Source organism: Trichosurus vulpecula, chromosome 7 (assembly GCF_011100635.1).
Source record: "Trichosurus vulpecula isolate mTriVul1 chromosome 7, mTriVul1.pri, whole genome shotgun sequence".
Lineage (NCBI taxonomy): Eukaryota > Metazoa > Chordata > Mammalia > Diprotodontia > Phalangeridae > Trichosurus > Trichosurus vulpecula.
The window spans coordinates 226,490,991-226,513,875 of record NC_050579.1 but is presented as its reverse complement, the minus strand read 5'-3'; the positions used below and the strand labels follow the sequence as shown (position 1 = coordinate 226,513,875).

The window sequence follows — 22,885 nt, the reverse complement described above, 5'->3', positions numbered from 1 at the left end:
TGGGCCATGTGCCAGGGAGCATGATGTTCTGTGGAGTTGAAACCAAGCAGTGCCACTGATGGAAAATGTAGTTACTGGGAATATTCTGAGCCTTCTATAATGGAAGGTGTTGGAAGGAGTTTAATGTTCTGATCTCCAGACCTCCAATCAGAGAAGAGAGAGTTAAGAAGGTATTGAGTATCAACCTAGTCAACCTGAGTCAACCTAGCTAAGATAAAAAAAAATCATTAAACTAGTCTCTGTTCTCAAAGAAGTCAAAATCTAAAAAGGGTGCTAAGACACATAGAAATAAGTAAAATCCATGCCAGAATATAGTAGGTCAAAGGAGAAGTCCAAGAAGAGTACAGTGCCACCCTTAGCATATAGCTTTGCGTGTAGCAGGTACTTGTCATTTATCAATTGTCTCCAACTCTTCATCAACCACCCATTTGGGGTTTTCTTGGCAAAGATACCGGAGTGGTTTGCCATTTCTTTCTCCAGCTCATTTTACAAATGAGGAAACAGAGGCAAAGAAGGTCAAGTGATTTGTCAGCTAGTTGACGTCTGAGGTCAAATTTGAACTTAGGTCTTAACTCCAGGCCTGGTGCTCTGTCCACTGTACCACCTCAATCCTAGTTTTTAGACTGCAAAGTAAATATTTTTTGATTTGTTGAAATGTTTTCTTCAGTTTAGCTAGAGGTCTGTGGTTTTGAGTATATTAACATCAAAAGAAAATTGAAGCAAGCATAATTTTGCCAGAGGTGAGTGTGTTATCACTATGTTAAATGCATGCATCTTCTTAGAGAGTGACCCATTTCAAATGTGAATTTGTTGAAGTATCTTCAACCTCCTTTGCACAATAGACTTGTGTGATCTTGAACAAATCATTAAAATTCTTTGGGCCTTAGTTAAATCATCTGTAAAATGGTGATGATAATACCTTATTTTGTAATGGAAAATGGCCAAATAAGAGAGTAGCATAGTATGGTGGGAAGAGTATTGATTGTAGAGTCAGAGGATAGGGTTTCAAGGGAAAGTCTTCTATTTGTCTCTATGCCAAGTCTTGCTCGTTCTGAAACTCGGTTTCCTCATCTGTAAAATGAAGGGGTTGGCCTAGATAATCTTTAAGGGACCTTCTAGCTCTAAAGCCTGGGATCCTAATTGTTTTCTAGAGGACTGTCATACCTTTGAGAGTGAAGATTCTACAGTTTTCATCTGTTTTTTTTGTGAAAAGGCATCTATGGCTTCAATTCAGTTGTTAAGTAATTTTCAAAATTTAGGAAACATGTTGTCCTAACCCTTCCTTTGGGAATTTAATGGTGTGAGGCTGTTTCAGTACATTCCAGTGCAAACAATCCTTGCATGTTTGAACTGGATTTTCTTTTTCTGTGTCATTAATGTAGGAAATAGGAAGCTTGAAAAACTTGCTCTGCTTGGATGTCTCGGAAAATAAGCTGGAAAGACTTCCCGACGAGATCAGTGGCCTAGCTTCCATAACAGATTTAGTCATTTCTCAGAATTTGCTCGACGTTCTTCCTGATGGTATAGGTAAGTGTGAAACCCACCTGGGAACCAGCTACTTATTTTGAGCTCTAAAATGTACTATATGCATTTCCCAAACTGCCTAGAAACTGCTTTGAGAGAGCGTGTGTGTGTGTGTGTGTGTGTGTGTGTGTGTGTGTGTGTGTGTGTGTGTGTGTTTGGTGTGAAAGAGATAGAGACAGAGACAAAGAAAGACAAAGACAGAGACAGAGTCAGAGACAGGTAGAGACCGAGGATTAATTTCTTATTTGAGCCCCTTTTCAGGTTACTTGTGTAGGAGGTGTGCACATGTATGCTATTCATTTATTTGTTCAACAAATGTGTATTTTTTAATTTTAGAAAATTCTATTGATTACATTGTCTATATTTCCCTTTTAAACCTTCCCCTCTTCATTCTGCTCCCCCTCCCAAAGAGTCATCCCATGTAAGATTCACTGAACGTTTAAGAAGTTTACAATCCATGGAGTGATAAGACACAAATACTGATAACTAATACAAAATGGTACATGATACATGCATTAGAGAGCTACATAACAAACTGATTTATAAGGTCTGATGGGTGAAAAACAATTGACCCTACTACTCCCCTGCTTAAGAAACTTCAGTGGCTCCAGATTGCTTCTAAGATACAAAACTCTTGGGTATGGCATTTAAAGCCTTTCACAGTTTGGATCTGGCCTGCCTTTCAAGGCTTATTTTATCTCTTCCTCCTTCTTACAAGGAAGGTTCATTATTGCCTTCTTAGGCTTCTTAGAATCCCTAACTTCATTCAAAGCTCAAATCAGATGCCTTCTATAAGAAACCTATTCTCTTCCTTTTCCCCTTGTTCTCCCTCTCCTCATTACTTCCCTACTTTATGTATTTTGTACAGCTATCCCTTCTACATTGTGACTTTCCCCATCACAGTTTCGATATATCGTGGGTCAGCATAAGAAATTAAATGGCAATTTTTTTGGGAGTTTTGTGGAAGCCTCAGACAACATGCAAAGGCTATCAGATCACACAGAAAAAGTTTAGAATCTCAGAAATGTGTAAAATACATGTATGGTATTGAATAACATCAACTCGAATTTTGCAATAAGATACTGTAACCACCCTATAAAAGAAAAAGAAAAAATTCAGTCTTCTCTGTTGAGAAGGGAAGGCCAAACATTTTATGCAGATTTTCCAGATCATGGGGGTGCCATGCCTGTAATGCCCCTGATGTAGAAACTGTACGCACTTTTCTGGGTATTTATTGTTTTACCTGAATAAGATGTAAGTTCCTTGAGGACAGTAACTGTTTCAGACTCAGTGCTATTTGTTTAATAACTGCTGGATGAATGAATGATCATCACCCAATGGGGATATCCAGAAATACTTCCCAGAGAAGTGGCCTTTATTTTTGTCTTTAAAGCATAGATAGGAGTTCATTGGGGAGGGGGGAGGTAGGCTAGGACTTGTCAGACATTGAGTGACCAAAGGAACAAAATTTGGGGACAGAGAATAGTTGAGTTTGGCTGTAGCACAGGTGTATGAAGAAAAGGAGTATGAGATATGACTAGAAAGAGAGGGTGGCATTATATCATGCGGGTTTTGAATGCCAGGCATAAAGTTTGAAAGGTAAATCAGTAGGGAGTCACTGAAGGTTTTTGAGTGGATGATGAGATTTATGCATAGAAAGTTTATTCTGACAAAAATAAGAAAGAGGGGAGAGTTGTTGAGTTGAGTTGTTCTTCAGTTGTATATGATTCTTCACAATCTCATTTGAGGTTTTCTTGGCAGAGGTACTAGAGTGGGTTGCCATTTTCTTCTCCAGTTCATTTTATAGAGGAGGAAACTGAGGCAAACAAGGTTACATAACTTGCCCAGGGTCACACAGCTAGTAAGTGTCTGAGGCTGGATTTGAACTCAGAAAGATGAGTCTTCCTGATTCTCGGCACAGTACTCTTAACTACTGTGCCACTTAGCTTCCCTCTACTAGACTAATACAGTAGTCCAAACCATCAGTAATAAGGGCCTGTATAAGTATTAGTTTGGTGGCACCAGGAAGAGAGGAGCGATTGAATGTGAAGGAGTTTGCAGAGAACAAAACCAAATGTAGATTTAAAAAAAAATTGGTATCAGACTTGGCTTGATTTGGTAATGGTTTGGGGCTTATTGACTATGAAAATATTCAAATTGACATCACTAGTACCTAGTATGTATATGTTTGTGGGAGCTGAGTTGTGTCAAGTATGAATGAAAAAAATGAAAATTGCCCATGGTGTGAAATCACCCAGTTTAAGTATTTCTATTGTAAATAACTTTTTGGATAAGCTAATTTTGACCTGATTGAATTAGTTATTAATGGAATGGGCTATTGTTACACCAAGAAGTTTCTTCTTGCTTGGCTTTTGCAAAGGCTGATAGTTCATAAAAGTAGAACCTTCTTTCAACAATTTTTAGTAATTAAGAAAAGCCACAGTGTTCCCCTCATAAGTTTGTGGTTATTCAGTCGTTTCGGTTGTGTCCAACTCTCCGTGACCCTATTTGGGGTTTTCTTACAGAAATACTGGAGTGGTTCGCCATTTCCTTCTTCAGCTCATTTTCCAGGTGAGGAACTGAGGCAAACAGGGTTAAGTGACTTGCCTTGGGTCACACAGCTAGTAAGTGTCTGAGGCCAGATTTGAATGCAGGAAGATGAGTCTTCCTGACTCCCAGCCCAGAGCTCTAGCCACTGCCCCACCTTGTGAATAAATAGGCTCCATCTTTGTTATCATCATCATCATCATCATCATCATCATCATCATCATCATCATAACTGACTTTAAGATCTATAGAACACTTTACTTACCTTGTCTCATTTGATCCTCCCAGTAACTAACTCTGTGAGATAAGTGGGGCTTTATCATCATCATCCCCTTTGTAACAGATAAGAAAACTGAGGCTGAGATAGCTAAAGGGACTTGCCCTGCATCTAAGCAAAGACCCAAACTCAAGGCTTTCTAGCTCCAAGTCTTAACATTCCACCCTGGAGGTTACATTGCCTTTCCTTAGGTAGTTCAGGAAAATAAACTAACCCTGGATCACATTTATGTTGTGTTTTCTTATTTATAAAGTACTTTTTCATAAGCTGGTGAAGTAGTTAGTGCAGATACCTTCATTGTACACACAGGGAGATGTGGTTAAGTGACTAGCCCAAGGTTACGTGGCCAGTAAGGGGCAGAGCTAGGATTTGAAACCCGATCGTCTCACTCCAAGACCAGAGCTCTTTTGACTACATCCCATGTGGTTCTAGCGTATATCAACAAAATACTTTGAAAAAATGAGAAACCATGCATTTTAATTATGTAGTCGTTACCAAATTTAAATACCTGATAAGAAAGGAAGGAAACTTAAAAGAGGCTTTCAGATACTGAAAAAAATCATTTTGCAATCAGCTTTCCCATTGGTAGTTGCAGTATCACACAAACATTTATGTCTACTTCCTTTCTTGTATTTGTGATATTCTCCAACAATAAAATTTCAGCTATTGCTTTAGTGTGTATGTCAGAGAGCTGCAGGGCATGGAGGGTGGCATGGAGCAGTGTTGGGTAAATAAATTGACGAGACTTTAGGCACTGCTTAGGAAGTTGGCCAAAAGAAAACAAAAATCTTTAAAACGATGCGGGATTCATGAAGAATTAAGTGTCCTCAGGTAATGGATGAGAGGCAGTGTGGGTAAGTGAGTAGGAGCCAGCCTCAAAGTGAAGACCTGGATTCCATGGTGCTCACTTCAGGCACATATTCTTCTGAGAGGGAACTTAGTCATCTGGGTTCTGTCTACACAAATTAAATCACAGGTTTGAACATTCCCCAGAAAAAAAAAGATTAAAAAAAATCCTGAAGTGATAGAAAACTCCTAAGTTAGGCAGGAAGGGGTTTTGTGTGCCTTGTAAAGGTAATGGCAATGTGCTGTCACACAGGGAGGGTAACAAGCCCTTTGGGAACATCATTACGGAAGTAATGATTGCACAGGCTTGCACAAGGATCCAATGGAACTCTTTGAAAACAAAACAGTTGCCTCCACTCTTTGTGACAGTGGAGCACAAGATGAGACTGATGCTCTTTTTTCCCAGGGTGACTGTCTCATCTTTAAGGTAGGGGCTGTATTCTGACTTTGCTTTGGAAAGGGCTAATTAATACTGGCTCCTCTCAGTAAATAACAAAGGGCATCTTCATTCTTCTTTTCTCAGACCTGATTTACAGTCATTAAGAGCTGCTCACATTTATAGTGTCTTAAGGTTTACACAGTGCCCTCCTCACAATAATCAGACAGATTAGTAGTACCTGATTTTTAAAAATTGTCTCTATCTGGCTACCTTTGTGATCTTAGCCAGTCAGCTGAGGTGGCTATGGTACAAACTGGACAAAAGAGGATTGGAGCAAGAAATGTCAAGGTAGAATTGTCAAGAACTGACAGGCAGTCACAAAGACTTTTAGGACACGCTGTGTACTGGATATGGGAGAAAGTGAAATACCAGGGATAATTTGGAGGTTTTGATCATAGGTGGCTTGAAAAACAGTATTGCCCTTGATATAGATAGAAATTCTTTAAATTTTCCTGCTTGTCTTTCATTCATTCAGTCAATGACTATGTCTTATCTGTCTTTTTTATTTCCCCTGGTGCCCAACATAGTGATAGAAAAATATAAAGATAAGGAAGACATGGTCTATGCTTTCCAAAGTTCAGTTTAACAAATATTTATTAATAAGCATGGCACTGTGATAGACCCTGGAGAGACAAAGACAAAACAGTCTCCACCCTCAGGCAGATTACTTTATCTTGGGAGGAAGTAAAGTCTACACTCTTAAGTAAATGGGAAGTAATACAAAATAATTCTAGGAGGGAGAGACTGTTATTAACTGGGGAGGATAAAGGGAGCTCTCCTGGAGGAGGTAGCCTCTGAATTATGCCCTGAAAGATGTGAAGGAGTCTAAAAGGGGGAGATAAGGAGGGTTTAAGTGACCCTAGCCAATTTTGACATTTTGGAAAAATTGCTTTGTAACTACTATTCTATTTTAATCTTCTGTTCAAGAATCAGTTTTGAATTTGTTATTGAATCATTTGGTAAATAAAATATCTTTTCATAATTTAGGAAGCTGAGTGAACTAATACTAGAATATGCCCTCTTCCATGCCAGCATGAATAAAACATTGGATGTTTACTCAAAGAGCAGTTAACTGAAGCTTTTGCTCCCTTTCCTTGGGGAGGTGGGGGGAGGTGGGGCACAGATGGTGGTTGGTTCATCAAAGTTATTGATTCCTGGTATAGAAACTCCCTCCATCAGTGTCATTTGGTATAGCAACTCATCTGTAACTTACGGTCGTAGCCAGTATATGTCAGAGGAAGGACTTGGGCCCTGGTCTTCTTTAACTCCAAGGCCCAGCTCTTCAGATGTCTCAAAAGGCTTCGTGAAGTTTTAAACTTTACTGCTTGAAACCACACTAAGACTTTTGGGACACTCTGTACTTGACTCTACCACAGTACCTCTCCATCTGATGTTCCATCTGATGTTTTCCACTCATTTTAAAATTATATTCTTACAGGAAAGTTAAAGAAACTGTCCATCTTAAAGGCTGATCAGAATAGACTTGTGCAGCTAACAGAAGCAATTGGAGAATGCGAAAGCCTCACTGAGCTTGTTCTGACTGAAAACCAACTTCTGGTGAGTGGGCTCCTGTCATTCAGCTGGGTTGCTGCTTACGCTAGAGAGGGAGGGAGGGAGGTCGGTCCGTCCCTCCGCAGCCTTGGCTACTCAGTGAAATCTTGGTAGGTCAGGCGCCACACCATTGGTGTTGGTCTAAGCTAGGCTGAAATGACCTTTTTCTAGCCCTAAAGAAAAGATTTGTCCATTAGATTAATTCATTTAAAGGTGAATATTTTAACTATTTAGTGTTTTTCAGCAAATTGTTTTGTGGCACTTATTGCTTGTATGACTTAGGAAATACTCATTTCAAATAATCTTTATTAATAAAAGCACATTCTCTAAGGAATGATAATATTGTCCCTTTTTATGGAGATAAAGAAAACTTATTTCAGTTTGTCTTCGTTAGTGACATTTTACTATCATGATTTTGCCTTTGAATACTGCGTTTTGGAATAATTTTCCTAAATGCCACTTCATAATTTCTATTCATGTGTTATAGAAAAAATTATATATGTACATTAAAAAAAATAATACCATTAAATTGGTCACTGCGCTAGAATAACCAGAGGACTGCAGATTTTTAGAGTAGGAAAGACCTTGGATGTCATCTAATTTAAATCCTTCATTTTACTGATGAGAAAACTTAGTCTTAAGGAGGGGAAAGACCTTCTCCAAGGTTATATGGTGATTTTAGTGGCCCAGTTCTTAGGATCACAGATCTAGAGATAAAACGTTAGAAGTCAGCTAGTTCACCCTCCTTATTTGACAGATAAGGAAACTTAGACTCTGAGAGGTTAACTGACTTGTCTTAGGACTCAGAGACGGGGAACCTGCATCCTCAAGGTCCCTTAAACAAAGGCCTTTTTCTGTAAAATTTGTACTCAGTTAAAAGGCTGCACTCAAGGACCTAGAGGGCCACATGTGTCCTTAGGGCTGCAGGTTCCCCACCTCTGTCTTAAGTAATACAGGTTATTGATAAAACCCAATGGCACAACAAGAATTTGAACTCAGGCCCTGTGATTCCAAGTTGAGCATTCTCATGCCTCAGCTGCTAAAGCCTTCCTCCCTGGGGGGGGTTACCTTCTATCTATTCTGACATATCTTCTGTGTACCTATTTATATACATATATTCACCAGTTAGAAGGGGGGTACCTTGAGGGCAAGGGCTGTCTTACATTTTTTTCCCTTTGTTTTTTATCCTTAGTGCTTAGCATAGTGTTTGAGGTATTGTAAGCGCTTAAGAAATCCTTGTTGAGTGATTGATTGGTGATGCATACAGTGCCATATTGTAAGTAAGACCTCACTGTAGTATGTTATGTATAGTAAACTTGAACTCCAGCTTCTGCCATCCCTTGGGACCTGGAGCGCTTTAGTCTCTAAACAAGGAGCATTGGTCTGTCATTGGTGCCACCAAAGGGTGTGTGTGTGTGTGTGTGTGTGTGTATTGATTTGCCAGCATGAAAGATTTGCCTTAGCAGGTAAGACCCTATTAATACCTTTGATGAGCTGGTATTAACACCTTTCCAGCTCTTACTACTGTGGAACCCTGAGGCCATGAAAAATTGCAACTGATAGGGTTAACCACATTGGCTACTGCTACCTTTCCCTGTCTGTGGGACACAGGAATAGATTTAGAGTTGGAAGAGAACATCTAGGCCATCTGGTCCAACTCCCTCATTTTACAGATGAAGAATTGAAATACAGAATTTGAATTCAGGTCTTTCTGACTCCAATTCCGGGATCCTTTCCCCTCCTCCATGTTGCCCCCGGGGCCAAGTACGAAACCAGTGAGGAGAAGGGAAAAGAATAGATTGATGGGATGGTGGTAGAATTGAGATGGAGTGGAGGGGGGGGTACTGCTAAAAATCTATGTTGCCTCTCACCAAGTGACCCTGGCCTTCCCTCTCACTCCCAGTCTATTTCCTTTCTAATTCTGGACTTGGGGGAGATAGGGGTGCCTGTAGTGACCCTAATGTTTTAAATATATCTCTTACTCCTGAGGTCCCATAAGAACAATTTCTAATTATATTCCAAAAATAGTAACCACCCCACCCCCCCATCCTAGTTTTATTTCCTCTTTAGAAGACTCCTGGGCTGTTACTCATCTGTCTTCTTTCTCTTTTTTTCTCTGTTCAGTCTTCTCTTCCTTTTCCCCTTTCCATCTTTATCTTTTCATTTTATGGCATACTTTTAAAAGAAAGTTTCAGTTTTTTCATTTAATAAATACTTTTTCATTCATTTCTTTTTTTTGCCACTTTTATCTTTCTTCCTTCTCATGTATTCTCTAGTTCTCTTACTCTTTTTTCTTTTCTCCATTCCTTTTGTTCTTCTCTTCTCTCTTTTCCTTTTCTTTTTTTTTCCTCTCATGCTTCTTCCTACCTCCTTGTATTCTTTCCTCCGTGTCACATGATGGTACCAGGGGAATGAACACTGAATTAGAGTCAGAGGAACTTGGTTCAAATCCTGGTTTCACCACCACCTATATGATTTTGGACAAGCCACTTCAACCCTCTGGGCCTAATTGATTGGTTGTTGTCCTTCATCCTCAGAGAGGACCAAAATGACATCACTATGTTAGAGTCAAGGTAGAGTGTGTCTGACTGTGGCTGATCAGACCAATAGGATCTCGGAAGGCTCTAGCACACATCAGCACAAATAGTCCACATGAACATTTGGACTGGACTAATTAATGTAAATGTAATGTAAAATTAATGTAAATGTAACGTAAAATGTAATGTAATGTAAAATGAGAGGACTGAACTAGATGACCTTGGAACTCTCAGCTCTGGTTCTGTGATTTCATGATGATGCTATTTAAGGTGAGTAAGGGAGGTACAAGGAAGTCTGTCGGTTGTATGCAATAAGCATCAAATTTGGGGGTAAGCAGGCAGTATTGGGGGACAGAAGTCAATTGGTGGTATTTCAAATTGTAGCTTAGATTGTGACCCTCTGCTAGGTGAGGTGAAATTGACCAACTTCTTTGCTAGTTATTTACAATTTTAGATGAAAAAATTCTCTTTAAGAATAAGCAGGGTTTGAAATATAAAAACTGCAGACCTTCTGAACACAGCTGATTCAGCATCATTCTATTCTTTTTTCTACCTGGTACACTTTCTTCTTTTCCATACATTGCTCTTCTTCCTGTGACCTTCTCTGCCCAAGTCTGATCAGTATTCCAAGTGGCAGCCCCAGCTGTGTGCCTTCCAGGATACTTTCTACCCTGCTGTCACAAGATAAGGAGGCAGTGTGCCATGGTGCAAAAAGCCCAGGATTTAGAGCCAGAGGACTTAGGTTCGGATTCTGACCACTTGGGCAAATCTGGGCTTTGCAGGCTGGCGTCAGTGACCTCTATGAAGCTTCCCAGCCGTAAAGGTTTGATCCTAGGCCCAGAAAGGGGTGGATTTGTGTCCTGTTGGAGATTAGGAGCATCTCCTTTTTCATTTAGGTGTTTTCCTATCAGACAGGTGGCACAGCAGTTAGAATGCTGGGCATTCTGAACTCTTAGATAGAACTCTTAGATAGCCTCATGTGCTTAGTAGCTATGTGACCCTGGCCAGTGACTTAATCCTTTTGCTTTAGTTTCTTCATCTGTGAAATGGGGTTGTTGTGAAGATCAGATGAGATAATGATCATAAGTAGTTAGCACAGTACCTGGCACACATAAGTGCATTACACAGTCAACACTATATAAATACAAGCTGTCATCGTCATCATCATCATCATCATGTGGCCTCAGACACTAATATGTGATGCTGGACAAGTCACTTAACTTCTGTCTACCTCAGTTTTCTCCTCTGAAAAATGGATATAACAATCGCCCCTATTTCCCAGGGGTGTTATAAGGATAATACGGTAATATTTGTAAAGTACTTTGTAGATCTTAAAACTAGGCTATATAAAGGATTATTGTTGTTATCCCATTTTCTGTTGCCAAAGATGAGAATTTTACTTAGGTCAGTCACGTCCTAATTTCTAGGCTTAGCTTACTGAAAACTCACGCCCCACGTTAATCCGGCCTCAGACCCTTGACACAGGTACTAGCTGTGTGACCTTGGGCAAGTCACTTAACCCCAATTGCCCTGCCAAAAAGCAAAAAAAAAAAAATGTAAAAAAAACCTCACACCCCGTGTAAAGATCCTCGTAATGTAAGAGCTAGCCTAGTAATAGTATAATGACATGTAATATATTGGTAAGCACAAAAATACGATGTATGGTAAGACCTTCAGTTAAACAATAACTATTGTTTTCTCTTGAAAAATGAATCTTTGTGAATTTTTTAAAAACTCCCTTGGTATAGGTTGTAAATAAAGGACATTTTCTTATAATGAATTGTTGTTATTAAAACAGACGTTGCCCAAAAGCATTGGAAAACTTAAGAAGTTGAACAACTTGAATGCAGACAGAAACAAATTAGTGTCTTTACCGAAAGAGGTATGTATATTTACAGAGATATTGACACTTTTAAAAAGTAAGAACAAAATCGTTCAGTATTTTGACATATGTAATTTAAAAAAAAACTGCAAATTTTAATCAATGAATAAGAGCCAGTAATGCTATTATACTAACATAAGGGTTTGTGTTCAGAAAAAATGGGTAATGAGTGTGGATAGTGTAGAGTCCAGCTATTGGAAGGCTTTGGATTTAGAGTTTAGTAATGTGAATGATTGATGGAGGGTATGTGACCGTTCTAGGTCTATGGGCACAGGAATAGCATTGACAAAATAATTGTTAATAATCGGGTATCTGTGTAGAAGAGTGGATGTAACTGAAAAGGGACTGAAGCGGGGATGCCCATTAAGCTTAAAATGATGGAATTCTGGATATAAGCTCCCAGAAGGCTTGATTGGTTTTAGTTTTGTCTTTGTATACTCCAGGCATAGCACGATGCTTGTTATATCACTGGATGTCTAATAAATGCTTGTTGGTTGAATGGTTGGTTGGATAAGGGAAATGTAAAGAAAGAAAGGACTTTTAGAAAGAAAAAGGAAAAATTAATAGGATTTGTAGGAGATGAAAAAGGAGGAATTAAAATCGACTCCAAAGTTTCAACCTTGGGGGACGAAGAGAGTACTGCTATCATTGGCAGAAATGGGTAGAGGATCCAGTTTGGTGAGATGGAATTTTTACCTGTTGAGTTTGGGATGATGGTGAAATATCTAAATGAACTTGACCTATAGACAGGTGATAAAATGAGCCCAGAGTCCAAGTGAGGAGGAAGGAATAGAGAAAGATATTTGGAAGTATTAGCTAAGGAGAAGATACTTACTATCTAGGACTGGGGAACTGTACCACAGTCCTGATGCAAAATCCAGGGAGTCTGGTATGCTAGTGATATGAACATATAAGTTACTAGTTCTGAGGCTTGCGTTGGGGAAGAATCCCAGAGCAGCTAGGGAGGACTGATGTGAGAAGGAGTTGAGTGTTTGAAGGTCCCGGTGAGAGCAGGGGTGTAGGGCAGATTAAATAGGTTTGGTGGGTGTAAGGGTATGGAGAGAGCTTTTATTTATTTAGAGGGGAGTAATATGGAGCTGAGGGGCAGTTGCCTGGCATAGTGGATGGAGTGACAGGCCTTGAGTCAGGAAGACCTGAATTCAAATTTGGCCTCAGGAACTTACTAGCTGTGTGACCTTAGGCAAGTCAATTTAACCCTGTTTGCCTCAGTTTCTTCATCTGTAAAATGAGCTGAAGAAGGAAATGGCAAAGCACTCCATTGTCTTTTCCAGGAAAACCCCAAATGGGGTCATGGAGAGTTGGGTATGACTGAACAACAACAGCAATATGGAGTTGGTGATTTGTAGAGTTAAGTGGTACCTGAAGCTAATTTTAATCCATATCATCAATCTTTTACTTCATCACAGAGCTGCTAATGAGCAAATTGACTCTACTTGTCTGAGCCGGATGGTGGTTGTTTATTATTTGCCAACCTAGATTTAAGATATCTTCTTTCTATAAAATTTTTGGTACCCAGATCCCAGTTTTCTTTTATTTCCAATGTTGCTTCTCTTTATCTCCCTCTCACTTCAAATATTAAGAAGTTGGACTTTCTGCAGACTGACTCAGGGCCATCTTCAAGAACCATGTGCTCTCAATAGACGGTCCAAGTTAAGTGCCTTGCTTTCCTAACTCCTAACTCTTGATCAAGCTCAAAATTTTACTGCCTCCCTTTCCCCCTCTTTTCCAATGTTGATTGTCCTCAGATTCCCTGGGTGCTTTCTCTCCTCCCCTTTGGCTCAGTTCATTCCAACCCATCCATCCACTGTGCTGCAGGCCACCTTCTGAGGACCCAGAGTTCCTGCTGAGCTCATGCTAGGATACCTCAGTGACTTTTTTAGTTTTTAAAGGTTTCTTGTTTTGTTTTAGCCAGGGAGGAGGGCTTTATAAATGGGATTGTACTCAGCATTTGCAAATGGATGATAATTCACCAAGCATTTCTAATACTGTTGTTCACATTTAAGGAAGGCTGTTTCCTAGAATGAAAACTTAAGCCTAAACGACAAAGGAAGCCTAAGTTAACCAGACAGAATACAACTAATTAAAGCCCTTATAAAATAATAGACACTCAGAAGTTGGAAAGGTCCACTGAACCTTTCTGGTCTAACCTACTTGAACAGAAATTCCCTCTGCAATACCCCTTCCAAATTGTCATCTGGCCTCTACTTTCCTTATGTTAGCTTGGGGGGAGCTCTCTACCTTTCTAAGAAGCTGATTAAACTTTTGGACAGCTGAAAATCTTAGGAAGGCTTTCATCATATCAAACCAGATCTGTCTTTTCACAATGATGGTGGGATTTGGTCTGTGCTCAAATTTTAGAGAAGAGAGGCACAAATCCCAAGAACGTGGGCAGGTATCTGGAATAGATTCAGAAAGAGCTTCCTGGGCATGTGCTGGGGTTACTGCAGGTTTTGCCTAGTTTCCTACAGTGTGCATATCCATAATACTATAGAACTGAGGCCACCATTCAGAATGACAACCCCAGAAGCACTGAAGAAATGTGAGCCATCAAAAGAAGCCCAGTCCTTTTCAGTATGCCCTAAGTAAGTTCAAAGTTCTAAATCATAGTATTAGAAATCTCTTTATTGGGCTGAAGCAGTGTTTTCTGGCTAATTGTAAAATCTCCATTATTTTTTTCCCCTTAGATTCCACTAAACCTCATGAGAACAAATTCTGCACTAAGGTTTCCTTTTCTCTTCACACAACCTTCAGTGTCTTGTCCCCTTTACTACTTTTTTTTTTTAAACCTTAAGAGAATATCTTTGCCATTTATTGCCTTTTACAAGTTTAAGCAGTGTTCCATTTATCAGTGATACTGTGTGTGTATTCCAAAAGCTGTGTGACTTTAGACAAGTCACATAACTTCTCTGGGCCTCAGGTTCCACATCTATAAAATGAAGAGGTTGTATTGGTTAGCTTCTAGGGTCCCTTTAGCTCTAAATCTATGATCCTGTGAAAATCAGCTATCGCTTATTAGCCTTGGCAATTTAACCATGGGCAGCCAGATGGCTTAGTGGATCTGGCCCTGGAGTCAGGAAAACCTGAATTCAAATCTGGCTTCAAACACTTACTAGCCATGTGACCCTGGGCAAGTCACTTAACTCCATTTGCTTCAGTTATATAATGAGCTGGAGAAGGGAATGACAAACCACTCCAGTATCTTTGCCAAGAAAACCCCAAAAGGGGTCATGAGGAGTTAGACACAACTGAAAATAATAAGACAACAATTCAACCTATTTTGAAGTCTTTCTTCCTTACCCATTTTTATGATGCATATGCCTCCATCTTGTGAATGTAGGTGTACAACCCTGGAATTTTTCTTATTTTTGTCCTTATTGTCTTATATTGTTTTTATTACATGTCCTTAAAAAAATTCTGATTATAGCACTATGTTCCAGCTTAAATATACTAGGGCAACTTCCTTTTCTAGTTGTTGGAGAGGTTCCCAGCTTCTGAAGGATTTTCACTTTCACATCCTGTCTCTTTTCTGTATTTTTGCTCCTGTGTTTTCCCTCCTCTACCTGTTAAAACATTGAATGTTTTGGTCTTTAAAAAAATGAACCTTTGTGCATCCATTCATGCACATACTTGATAAATGAAGGGGAAAATGTGCTGAATATCTGTCTATAAATCTGTGCGATAACTGCTTGGCAGTCCTGAAAGAAGCCTTTGAGCTCTTGACCCCAAGGGTTGAGATGGAGCAGCCAAGCCACAAAGAGCATTCTGGCCCTCTCTACGTCACCGTGGTCGCTACTATGGCTTTCTTGCTTTCTTCCCTGGACCTTTCTGGGATGTGAGAGTGGCTGCTTTGGAATGTGTGTGTAGTCTTTCTGCTTTTGTGGCTCTGCCTTCAAGCTCGATACCATCTAATCAAATTCTGCTGTTGTTGGATTCTGTGTTGTTTTGTGAAAATGAGCAGAGGGTGGAGGGGTGTGCTAAAATGCAGACCTATTCTACTTCCACAGTTGAAGTGATTGCCAGTAACATGATGTGCAGTGTTCTTGTTTTTGCCTTTTTTTCCCCCTCTGTTGGCTTGTTTTGAAAGATCGCATTGTCTGTTGTCATTTTGGCATTACAGTTTAGTCAGGAGCAACTCTTATTTGTGAGTTATTCTTTAAAAAAAAACAGGGGAGGGGAAATGTATGTACTGTCTGCTTCATGATAATATGTGTTTCTTATATGTATGTGGCACTATATGTATTAGCGGAGAACTTGTCATTCAAATGAACGTCTCTTGTTTTCTTAATTGTTAGCTGCTTGGAAATTTTAAAAAGTCAGGTAACCTTGTAACCCTGTAAGTATTGTTCAGCTCATCATCTCATCAATAGCTTCCATTCTATGATTTGAATGCATGATGGCTTCACCTCAGCTGGATGCTTTGCTGTGTCCCACCTCATTGTTAACCTTTGGAAATTTTTGTCTTAAGTTGAACTTTGCTCGTGGCTGCATGGCCCCTAACCCAACTTGACTTTCTGTATGTTGGATGTATTTGGATTTTTTACTCTCACAAGAGTGCTTTTTCTATGAATGAAACATTCCCAAGTGATTCAGAATTCTGTGAGCAATAAAGCACCACTAATGGCTGGTCTGACTTGTACTTGATAGCCATTTGTCAGCACTGTTCTGTCTCTTTGATGAAAAGGTTCAAATTACCTTCTTTGTCATATTAAGCATGCTTCAGATTTTTTCCTCCCAGCCACATCATCTTTCCCTATGTGTAGTTCTCACCCTCTTACCTAAGTACAGGTGCTCTGAAAGAAGGTAGCATCCCCAATGAATTAACACTCTGTAGGTTGTAAAGGCAACAACACTGGCATACCCAGGATGACTGCTAGTGCAGGTTCTTAGATCTGCATTATTAAGGAAAGCAACTTAAAAGGGGTGAATGATCTTCTTTAATTACATAGAAAAAAAATACAAAGAGAAATAAAGACCAACAGATAGGGCTCTATTGCCTGAATCAAAGTTTTACATCCACCACTGAATTGAGAGAACCTTTACCTCTGAGGAATCACGGAGCTCTGAACATATGGCCCCTCAGAGTCTCAAACAGGGAATCACAACATCTTTCTCATAACTGAGCCCCCAAAGCAAAAGCTCACCTCTCATGATACATACTCTTTCAGCTAATAGGCTCAGAGCCAGAAGGCATCACAGCCTCACTCATTGCCTAATTAGCTTATTAATTAGCTTATTAACAAAAGGTGTGCAAGCCTTCCTACAAGCAAGCAAACTTCCCTTAATGAGCTCCACATGAGGCCTGTTAATGGTGGGAAAGATCTTACACACACACATACACACGCCCCTTAACATTGCATGGGTATAGGAGGAAGAACAGGAAATACAAGGGAAGCAACATGGGTGGAAGAAGAGCAGGAAATCCAGGGGAAGCAGCATGGTTTTAGAGTCAGAGAAAATAGATTTAGACCCAGTCCTTAATAAAAGGATTTGTTCTGTGAAGTTTGGATTCAGTCAAAGGGACACGGATGAGAACCTGGAGGGCCACAGGTTCCGAACCATTGATTCAGACCATACCCCTGCTACTTACTACCTCGTTGACCTTGTGCGAGTCACTTCCCATCTTGGAGCCTCAACTTTCTCATCTCTAAAATGGAGGGTTTTAACTTGATCTTGAAGGCCCCTTATCCCAAGATTATCATAGAGCATGGGTGCATAATTAGTATGCATTTGTTAATGTTATCAAGTAAGCTTCCTAAGAGTAGAATTCAGTACATTGATTTAAGTGATATGACCAGAAAACAGTCTGGGTAGAAAATCATACATAGCCAAGTATTGTTGGCCTTCCCTTAATTCAAGATAAAATTAACTACTTGGTTTTAATTTCTTCTTTGTACATGTGGTGGGGCTTCATCAATGCCAGAACAATAGAATGTAAACACCTTGGAGTCAGGAACAATCCCATTCTTATTTTGGTCTCCCCAGGACTTACCGTACTCTAAGAACTTAAATGCTTTTTGAATGAATGAATACAGGAAAATTAGAATAATGTGGCTGCTGAAAGGGAGTTCAACAATAAAATGTAGCTTTCTACATGCTCTCTAACTGCTGTGGATGAAGGACTAGTTCAACATGGTGCAAGGGTGATCAAAGGCTGATCTTCTATGTGCAGAAATTGTCTTCTACATGACAAAGATACTGAATTGGGTCAAGTATGGTGAGGGAAAGTTTTATAGACAGCTTTCCTCTCTGTCAGGGGTCAGTAAACTTTGGCCTGCAATGAGCTAAGAATTTTGAAATACAACTTTATTTGCCCATGGGCTGTAGTTTGCTGGCCCCTGCTCTACTTTAATGACTTCCATTTCCCAATCTTCGCTAACCAATCTCCTCTGCCCTTTGCATCCCCTCACCCCTATATACAAACTTTATTGTTAACAACTGCTTTTCATCTTCCTTCTTCTTCTTTTCTCCTGTAGGTCCTAGCACTTATCGAAACTCAGCTTTCCCCAGAGAATAACATATATGTATTTTTACCAACCATTCCAGGACTGGCTAACTCCTTTTGTCGATCTCAAAGAGCCAGGAGGAGAACTCAACATACTCCTTAGTTTCCTCTGCTACCTCTGGTTCTGCTGCTATCACTTAGAATAGGGATGAGGAACCTGCAGCTTCAAGGTCACGTGTGGCCTTTTGACTGAATCCAAACTTCACACAACAAATCCCCTTAATAAAAGCATTTATTCTATAAAACTTGGATTCAGTCACAAGGCCACACCCAAGGACCTAGACAACTACATGTGACCTTGAGGCTGCAGGTTCCCCAGCCCTGACCTAGCATATTCCCCTTCTTTGAAGTCCATAACATCTGGTTATACCCCTTCTTTTCTGGACCTTAAAGACATTTCCCCATCTTCCCTGATGACATTGTCCATTTCATCCTTAGTCACTTCAAGATTCATTGTTTCTACTAACATTTGGCTTCATAGTTCTTTGTCCATCCCATGAACCCCCATGCCCCACCTGTATCAACTGTCAATGGCTTATTGAGGGCAGAGATAGATACAGAACTTCAAAGTCAGAAAGAACCTCTGGGGTCACCCAGTTCAATCTCTACAAAAATCCCCATTACAACGTACCTGAAAAGTGACTATCTTGCCTTTGTTAGAAGACCTTCAAGATGAGGGAACCCACCACCTCCCAAAGCAGCCCATTCCTCTATTGTTTGACCCTGATTTTTAGGTATTTCATCCTTATATCAAACACAGCAAAGCATGAAATTTTTCTGCCTTTAAAATCCATAGCTCTGAATTCCCTCTCTCTGACCACAATATCTCCATCTTTGAGTTGGGAGGGAGCACTAATTAGAGAAAGCATCACACAGGAGGTGACGTTGGAACTGAGCCTCAAAGTAGAATATACCCTCCATGGGGACAGTGGCTGTTTCATTCAATGTCATACCTTGTCTTTCCATCTTTCTCATATTCCCCATCTCTGCACCTACCTTCCATCTTCACTGTAACCTTCAGTCCTTTGGCCTTATTTCCTCCTCCCTTCCATAGTCTTGGCCCTGCTCTCAAAAATGACTTCTTGTCCACCTCCTGAATCCCTTCCCCTTCTCTTATCCTTCCTCTGTTCTTACCTTGCTAGTTCCAATGCTGGATAATTCTCACCTTCTTCCCTCCAAGTCCCAAATTGCTCAATGCTGCTGGAGGAAGTCAGGAAGCCTTCTTAACCATGGTCCTCCACCCAACTATCTGACCTCAGCTACCCCTTCACTTCTGCATGGTAATGCTCATTCATCATTGTATCTCCAGGACCTAGCACAGCTTAGTAAATATAGCCAGCTTTGGTTCTAGTGATTTATGCTTCACTTATGATGTGAGCAAAATTTTAAACAATATTCTAATGTTGATAGAAAAGCATCCAAAAACATTTTGTTTTCTAAGTTCTTGTTTCAGTCTTCATTAGATTTTTTTTTTTTGGCCAGATTTTACTTACTGTATTTGTTCCTTTTTTTTTCCTTCAGAGGATGGGAGGAGGGTGGTGTGAATCTATACCTGTGATTTCCTCTATGTTTTCACCACCAATAAATACCAGCATCTGTTTTGCTACTTACAGTCTTAGAGAGTTGTCTGGGATCAGTGAGAGGTTAAGTGATTTACCCTCTATTGTTTCACCCTGATTTTTAGGAATTTCTTCCTTATATCAAACCCAAATTGACCTCTGTTCTGCTGTATCAGACCAAGCGAAGCTTGTGACCAAGGATCACATAGCCAATTCTGGTCAGAGGCAGGATTAGAACCCAAGTGTTTGGGCTCTAGGGCCTACTCTTTCTCCACTGCCAAACTGTCTTTGTTTATTTGTAAGCAATGTAATTGAAATTGATTTTCTGACTTCATGGTTCAGGCTAACTAAAAATGCATTTAAAATGTCAAAACAAATGGAAACTTACCCTTCCTTTATAACAACCTATTCAAACTCCAAAGGTCCCATATGAAATATGGAGAATAAATACAGAGTCAATATAAAAATAATGGGTAGCTTAACACCATTTTTTTGTTATTGCAACAAAATTCCTTTTCATCCTGTCATAGGGCCCTAATATTACTTGTGGATTTTTGAAGGAGTAGAGTGGAGATTGGTAAGAGGAAGGCTAGTAATTGATTTCATCCAACTAGGTGAATTTTGCCTTAAAAAGACATTTTTTTTTTCTCCTCTCACAATTAACATGCAAATTTAGTTGGGGCTCAGTTCATTTACTCATTTTCTAGAAGCCCTTAGGTAAATTTTGGCTCCCATGAAGTGAATTGCTTTGGAAAGCTTTTTTCCTTTGAACAGCAAAGCAAGGAGATTTTTATTATTATTATTATTGTGTGTGTGTGTGTGTGTGTGTGTGATCATTTGTGAACCAGACAGAGCCACTGGGGGTACGGAATGTGACTTTGAAAGTATGACTAAGGTATGTCCCCTGAATGCTTCACAACAGCATGTGCTTTTTTGCTGGCAGGAGCTTATAAAAGCAGTGGTAGGATACAGAAACCGGGTAACAATTAAGAGATGGAAAGGTCACATGGCTGCTTTGACAGTACACAGCATAGATCAGTTTCTCTTAACACAAATGCCATCCGCCCCTGGACAATGTCTAATGGGTGTGAGTTTAGGGTGGGAAAGGAAATGGAAAATATTAAGGAAATTCAGAACATAAACACATCATATTAAAAAGATGCTTTAATGGGTAGTATGCCCTCTTTTTCTCTAAACAAAACAAAACCAAAACACACCAAGAGCTTTGCAAAACTCAGAGCCCTCATTGACATATTAAAAAAAAAAGCCAAATATCAAACACATCCAGTGATTCATTCTAGGAACCAGAGAAATTTCCAGTTGGGCAATTAAAAAAGCTGACTTCTTAATGGGTAGTCTTCTACCATTAGCACCTGTTATGCCAAAAACACAACAACATAAAATCTTCTCTTCAAGAAACTTACTTTCTAGTTGTAGGGAAAAGATAGAAACACAGGAAAAGTTAATGACAATACAAGAAATAGCCCCTTAACATATTCTGTTCCAGCCGAGCTGTTCCTTGAGTATTGTCTATGCCCAGGATGTATTTCCTCATTTCTGCCTGCCATAACCCTTTTCCTTTTTAAAGACTTAGCTGAGGGGCCACCATTAACCTTTCCTAACCTTTCCCTCCTTACCAAAAGGGTGAGAAACTGGTTTGGGAGTAGGAGTGAAGCGTGTCTGGGGCCTGCCTGAAATAGTAAACCAAATGCAGCTATTACCTCTCAGGGGCTCAGAAATCAAAGGGCTAAAACCTCAAGTCACGGTCTCTGATCTAAGGGGTAAAGGGCCTGAAGAAAGGATGGAGAAGGAGTAGAGAGTGAGGTAAAGTGTGGCTAAGATCTTCCCGAAAGAGTGGACAAGGTTCCTGAGAAGAATAGCTGAATCTGAATTTGGGGGCTGAGCAGATAAGAGGCAGCGTTGGGAATGGTGCCAAGGACTCTCATATACTTTGGAGAGCTGAAGACAAAAGGGCAAAAGAAATTATATAAAAATTTAAAATAGAAAGGTTCCGGGTCCTTGTTATACTGGTAGTTTAATTCATCTGTCTATTAGACTGCTTGGAGTTGAAATTTCTTTTGAGGTCTAGATAAGTAAGAATCAGGTGATAGAGAATGTCTGAAGTACTAGAGATTAAGATATTCTGAGTATGATATGTGGGTAAAAACAAGACTAACCTATGCCACACGCTGGCTAAATTCAACAAGATGGATTCAGGAGCCAACAGCCCTGTACCCCAACATGCTCAAAGCCAAGTTAGCTGGGTTCAAAGGCTTGTGGTGGACTTGAGACCCTAGTATGGATGAAATTATACCAGGAAGTTTGGTCTGACCTGTTTTGGGTCTAAAGTCCTTCCTGAAGACTGTGGTTCTGAGGGTGCTCTGACTCCAGTGCCAGAGACGCCCAAAGAAAGCAGGCCTACTTCATGTCATGGGAGGGCAGGGTGAACTTGGGTCCTGTTCTAGGAGCTCTGGTGCATTCTAGAGTTATTGCTTCTGATCTGGTTCAGAGCCACTCCTGGGTTGAATTGTAAAGGCATATTACCTACATTTTGCCTACAATAGTAAGCAGAGAAAGATGTTTTCAATGGTCAAGATTTCACCAATGTTGCAGTCTTATTACTGTGTCAGCTTGATGGGGGTGGGAGTAGGGGTGGTGGTGGCTGTGGTGGTGGCAGTGGTGGTGGTGATAGCAAAAACAAAATTCATTAGCTAGAAGATGTGACTTTGTTTCCATATACTGAGACAGATAGGAGTATATATTATTGGACAGGCATACTGTGGTTTATCCATCTTCATAGGTTCCAGAAATATTTAATGAACTCTGTCAGGGATTTCACAGACTAAATTGTACTAGTTTCCCTTCTGAAATTAATTTGTTCAGTAAACATTCTCTTTAGGCCTCTAGGCTTTTGATTTTTTTGTTTAATATTGATTTTTAAAATTATTACTTTAGTCTCTTTGTTGTTTCCTGATTCCTATCTGTTTTTATGCTTAAGTTGCTTCTTATATTTCAAAGGATTTTATATTAGAAAAGTCCAGAGAGAGAAAACAACCTGCCCAAAGTAGGTAGAAGAGCTGCAATTGAAACCAGATTGTCTAACTCTAAGCTGGATATTCTTTCCATTATATGACATTGCCTCCTCAATAAAAATTTATTAATGTTTAGATTAATTTTTAATCATTAAGTGAAGGTGATCA

General features: G+C 39.8%; 1 protein-coding gene across 2 annotated transcripts in view; it reads left to right on the top strand.

The window, feature by feature from the left end:
* Positions 1-22,885, top strand: part of LRRC1 (leucine rich repeat containing 1) — a 184,148-nt gene that overhangs the window by 138,220 nt on the left and 23,043 nt on the right. For both annotated transcript variants that reach the window (XM_036767575.1, XM_036767576.1), the window contains exons 8-10: positions 1,383-1,527; positions 7,072-7,190; positions 11,520-11,603. In XM_036767575.1, the coding sequence (XP_036623470.1) occupies positions 1,383-1,527; positions 7,072-7,190; positions 11,520-11,603 (348 nt within the window). The remainder of the gene's footprint in view (positions 1-1,382; positions 1,528-7,071; positions 7,191-11,519; positions 11,604-22,885) is intronic.